General features: G+C 43.0%; 1 protein-coding gene across 1 annotated transcript in view; it reads right to left on the bottom strand.

Annotated features, from left to right (window-relative positions):
- The window catches only part of LOC111611874 (hemK methyltransferase family member 2-like), an 88,586-nt gene extending 86,934 nt beyond the window's left edge, over positions 1-1,652 (bottom strand). The window contains exons 1-3 of the mRNA XM_023350627.1: positions 1,373-1,652; positions 1,206-1,292; positions 6-51 (exon numbers count right to left, since the gene is read on the bottom strand). Of these exons, the coding sequence (XP_023206395.1) occupies positions 6-51; positions 1,206-1,292; positions 1,373-1,521 (282 nt within the window). The 5' untranslated portion in view covers positions 1,522-1,652. The remainder of the gene's footprint in view (positions 1-5; positions 52-1,205; positions 1,293-1,372) is intronic.

Raw genomic sequence — 1,652 nt, 5'->3', positions numbered from 1 at the left:
CAGGCGGTTCTGGCTGTGCACTGAGCTGCAGCTGGATTCACGTCGGTGCAGCTGCAAGTCACAAATAACATTGCAAGAGAGCTGGTTTGACTTTACTGTCATCATGCAGCACTGCTTACTTTTTTAGTGAGTTTCTACATTGCACATCTTCAGTTTTTGTAATGACGTTCTTTTCTGAAGCAAACCATCATACTATGTCATTCTTTATCTGCATTAAGAACACGGCACTGTCTCTTCAACGATTCCTATCAAAGTAGGCTTCATTTCACAAAATAATCTCCATGTTCTTAAAGAGCAGATTATGCTCTAACATACTTTAGTGTTACAAGATTAATACGTAGCTCTTCCTGAAACCTTTTCTGGTTATTCTTACTCTATTTGAGGAATTTCTTTTTATTTACTACATGTATTGATAACAGAGTGAAGTGAGGTGAAGGAAGCAGTAACTTTAACTCCATCTCTTTTACTCATTTGGAGTCTAGAGGCTAACAGAAAGAGCTGAGACCACATTTGACTTTGAAACATACTTTAAGGTAGATCAATGACAAAATAATATATTTACACCATGGCCTAAACAACTCTACATACAGAATCCTGATGACTCTCAAGAGGGAGGAGTTTGTCTGCTATCCCCAGGCTTTGTGTTAATTGTTGCCTGCCACCATAGAGCTACTACTGAGAGTGAGAGGGAAGCACTAAGCAGATTTTGCTTACAAAATTATGATAACAAGTCACATGCTGGACTCGAACACAGGATTCTTGTGTCCAAAGCACAGACACTATCCATTGTCATATGATCTTCAGTATATTTGCCAATAAACACCACTCACTATTTTATTTGGTTTTTTGGTCTTCATTAATTCTTATTACAAACGATTACAGAAACTTCTGGATTACATGGATTACAGTTGGGAATGCTGATATTGCTTTTTACAAAACACAATGTTTGTTTTCTCCCCATAAAAGTACATTTTTCACTAAATACTAACATTCAAGATCTGAATCGGCCCCCGTGGATGTTTCGTGGTTCACCTCGATTTTCTCGTCAACACTTTACTTTTCCACACGCCTTGAAAGCTTCCCACATTCAAACCTTATTTAAATTACCAGACGAGTCTTTGCGCTGATTTCGACAATAACATGTAAACAGTCGTGCGTTTTTCTACTATAGTGTCTGCGTGTCATAAAGTGTCAGAGTGACTCACAGGTAAAGAGCCGAAGGTCCGACCACCGACGCCAGAAAAGCAGAAACCGCTCCGGAGCCGCTGCCCACCTCCACGCACACGCAGGGGCTGCAAAGAGCGTGAACGGCCCACAGTTACACAATGATCACGGAAACAAACATCATCCACAGGGGAAAGTGCAGCCGTGCCTCATCTGCTGCAGCGTCTCTGCATCTTTCTCCAGCGCGTCCATCAGCAGGAACGAGTCCTCCGCGGGCTCGTACACGTCCTGGAAGCTTCCGCGTCCGGCGTGGGAGTAAACCGGCGTGGGGTAACTGCTGCTGCTGCTGCTGCTCATGTTAGCCACATCATGTAAAGAAAACCCTGAATAACAGAACACTAGTTCTTCTCTCTAAACGCTTTCGGCTGTGATCTGCCAAACAAAAACCATGTGTTGGTGTGGAGCGTTTCGTTTGTGTCCAGCGCCAC

The sequence above is a fragment of the Xiphophorus maculatus genome, chromosome 17 (assembly GCF_002775205.1).
Source record: "Xiphophorus maculatus strain JP 163 A chromosome 17, X_maculatus-5.0-male, whole genome shotgun sequence".
Classification (NCBI taxonomy): Eukaryota; Metazoa; Chordata; class Actinopteri; order Cyprinodontiformes; family Poeciliidae; genus Xiphophorus; species Xiphophorus maculatus.
This window is presented reverse-complemented; position numbering and strand designations above follow the sequence as displayed.